The sequence below is a fragment of the Populus euphratica genome, unplaced genomic scaffold (genome assembly GCF_000495115.2).
Source record: "Populus euphratica unplaced genomic scaffold, PopEup_1.0 scaffold2.1, whole genome shotgun sequence".
Taxonomy (NCBI): domain Eukaryota; kingdom Viridiplantae; phylum Streptophyta; class Magnoliopsida; order Malpighiales; family Salicaceae; genus Populus; species Populus euphratica.
This window is the reverse complement of record NW_011499846.1, coordinates 1753602-1757005: the sequence shown is the minus strand read 5'-3', so window position 1 is coordinate 1757005 and position 3404 is coordinate 1753602. Positions and strand designations below refer to the sequence as shown.

General features: G+C 38.3%; 1 protein-coding gene across 1 annotated transcript; it reads left to right on the top strand.

Moving 5' to 3' along the window:
• On the top strand, positions 1-1963 carry LOC105130311 (allene oxide synthase, chloroplastic-like). The gene has a single exon (XM_011032762.1). The coding sequence runs from the start codon at positions 109-111 to the stop codon at positions 1687-1689; it is 1581 nt and encodes a 526-aa protein (XP_011031064.1). The 5' UTR covers positions 1-108; the 3' UTR covers positions 1690-1963.
• Positions 1964-3404: the final 1441 nt, after the last annotated feature.

The window sequence follows — 3404 nt, the reverse complement described above, 5'->3', positions numbered from 1 at the left end:
ACTCCACTTGCTCCCCACAACCCATTTTTCTTAACAATTCTCCCTGTCTCCCCCGTATCCTTTCCAGCTTGCACAACGATAGCCAGGTAGATTAGCCAAAGCACAAACATGGCTTCCTGTTCTCTAGCTTTTCCAACCCTCCAACCCCAATTCCAGTCACTAAAAAACAAATCTACTTCCAAGCCCTCAACTCGTAGACTGTCCTTCCGTACCATCAGAGCATCAGTATCAGAAAAACCATCAGTTTCGGCTCCAGGTGTTACTGTTTCACCACCTGAAAACACCAAACTCCCGATCCGTAAAATCCCTGGTGATTATGGCCTTCCTCTTGTCGGTCCCTTTAAAGATCGTATGGATTATTTTTATAACCAGGGCAGAGACAATTTCTTCAAATCCAAAGTTCTGAAATACGGATCAACGGTGTTTAGAGCCAACATGGGACCAGGTCCTTTTATTGCTCCAAATCCACAGGTTGTGGTTTTACTTGACGGCAAGAGCTTTCCGATTCTATTTGACGTGACAAAAGTTGAAAAGAAAGACCTTTTTACAGGTACCTACATGCCTTCAACAGAACTCACTGGTGGCTATCGAATTCTGTCCTATCTCGATCCATCCGAGCCAATGCACGCCAAATTGAAGAAATTCATGTTCTATCTCCTCAAGTCACGCCGTGATCACGTAATCCCTGAATTCAAAGCCAGTTACACAGAACTCTTTACGAGTCTTGAAAAAGATTTGGCTCTCAAAGGGAAAGCTAATTTCGTTGCTGCTAATGATCAAGCAGCTTTTAACTTCTTGGCTCGGGCTTGGTTTGGTACTGAACCGGCACAGACCAGTCTTGGCCTTGACGGACCTGGTCTCGTTTCAAAATGGGTGCTCTTTAACCTTGGTCCTGTCCTTTCTCTCGGTCTTCCAAAATATCTCGAAGATCTTACAATCCATTCCTTCCGTCTACCACCAGCACTGATTAAAAAAAACTACCAGCGCCTGTACGATTTCTTCTATGCTTCGTCAAGCTTCCTGCTCGATGAAGCCGAGAATTTAGGAATTTCACGAGAGGAGGCATGCCATAATCTTCTCTTCTCCACATGCTTTAACTCGTTTGGTGGAATAAAGATTCTATTTCCAAACATGATGAAATGGCTAGGCCGTGCCGGAACCAAACTCCACGCTCAGTTAGCCGAAGAGATCAGATCAGTTGTTCAATCGAACGGTGGAAATGTTACAATGAGGGGTATGGAACAGATGCCGTTGATGAAATCAGCAGTCTATGAAGCACTCCGGATTGAGCCACCAGTCCCTCTACAGTACGGTAAAGCAAAGCGTGATCTGATAATTGAAAGCCATGATGCTGCTTTCGAAGTCAAAGAAGGGGAGCTGTTATTCGGGTTTCAACCATTTGCTACAAAGGACCCGAAAATATTTACCCGGGCTGAAGAGTTTGTTGCTGACAGGTTTATTGGGGAGGGAGAGGAGTTGTTGAAGCATGTGCTGTGGTCTAATGGGCCTGAGACAGAGAAGCCAACGTTGGGAAATAAACAGTGTGCAGGGAAGGATTTTGTTGTACTCGTGGCTAGGCTGTTTGTCGTGGAATTATTTTTAAGGTATGATTCTTTTGAGATAGAGGTTGGCAAGTCATCCCTGGGAGCTGCTGTGACGGTCACTTCATTAAAGAGGGCAAGGTTTTAGATAATTAGAGATTTTGGTTTCTTGCTGTGGGAAGAGTATAACGTGGATAGTGGGGATGCCAATGCTGCCTGCTTTCAAGGGCCTAGTAGCTTTCTGTAATGCATAATGACATTGATATCATCATGTTGTGGTCCTTTTCTTAGCTAAGTCGATAGAAAAAACAGTGATGATACAGTGCTCCATTCCGTGAATAATGAAATAAGAAGCATGTTGCTAGAGTCGCACCACTCCTTTTGAGATAATTGGAGGCTTTGCTCTTTTCCAATGGTGACTTCTGAAAAAGGAGTTCTTGAAGTGTATAATGTGGGTGGAGGAGGGAGCGGTCCTGCTCTCTTGTGCTCGTAGCTTTTTGTGCGTTCCATAATGACATCGATATCATTTGCCGGTTTAATTAATATTATGCAGGAAGTCTAAAAGAAAACATGTCCGTTGTCGTTGTATGCACTCACCTGTTTAGCATTGAGACGTCTGGTTTCTGTTTGTTTTTTTTTTTCAAGTGTTTCTAGCCCTTTTTTTATATATAATTTTAACGTGTCAATTTAAAAATATAAAATAAATTTAAAAATTATTATTTTGATATATTTTCAATTAAAAATTATTAGTAAAACACTCTAAATGTTGAAGGATACTATTATTTGAATAATCTAAACAAAATACATTTTGGTTTGTTTTTGGTTTATATATAAATGAAAATTAGCAAATTATTTTTTAAACCCAAAAATAATAAATTTCCCCTTAATTGTTTTATTATTATATTAGTAGTTAACAATAAACTTCAAAGGAGGGATGACTTCGACTATCTCGAGAGCAAGAATGAATTTAAGAATTATAGGTTGAGACTGATAAGGTGCGATTAGAAGTTTGATAGAAAGGTGATCTAAAGTGGAATGAATGCCCTGGAATTAGATGAAATTAAGTGATCCAAGAACTAACAAAATCGGTAAATTTAGATATTTTTCAGGATAAAAATCGAGATGCCTACTATAAAGCGAGGCTCAACAAGTGCATGAAATATAAATGTTGCCAGCAACCTTGTTGGTTGAATTAATTGACATAATATAAACCTTAAGATGATTAAAATTAATTAAGTTGGAGGATGAGTTGAGATAATCGCACTTAAAAATCGCTGTGGACAATAGAGTGATGATTGGGTCAGGATGACACATGCAATAAATACAAGGCTGGTAAACTTGACTTAGATCAGATTACCTGTGAGCTTTGTTGGTGCTAGTTTGAATGGAAAATAGGCTTCAATAATGCGAATTTAAGTGTTAAAATCAAATAAAATTTCTTAATTTCATCATTTTTAAAATCTATTAAAATAAGTACCATTTTCAAGAAATAAAAAGAAAATATAAAATATAAAAAAAGACAAAAACAATAGTAATAACAAGACAACAACCTTTCCAAAAACTATGGAGTTGACATTGAAAGGTAACTTACGAGTACTGAATTGAGACATTTTGAGACTACAGGAACTAAACATTACTTCACCATTCATTTTGAGACTACAGGAACTAAAACAGGGATGGAAATCCTTAAAAAATGGATGGAAGTCGTTGATTAAGAATTTATAAATATTGAAAGTAAAATCGACATAAAAGGATTAAACTGAGACTATCTATATAGTCGTGAGACATTTTTTAATTTGCCCAAAAAGTCAAATCAAGGACCAATTTGATTTTGGGAGGATTCGTTTGACATTCGAGGCCCCC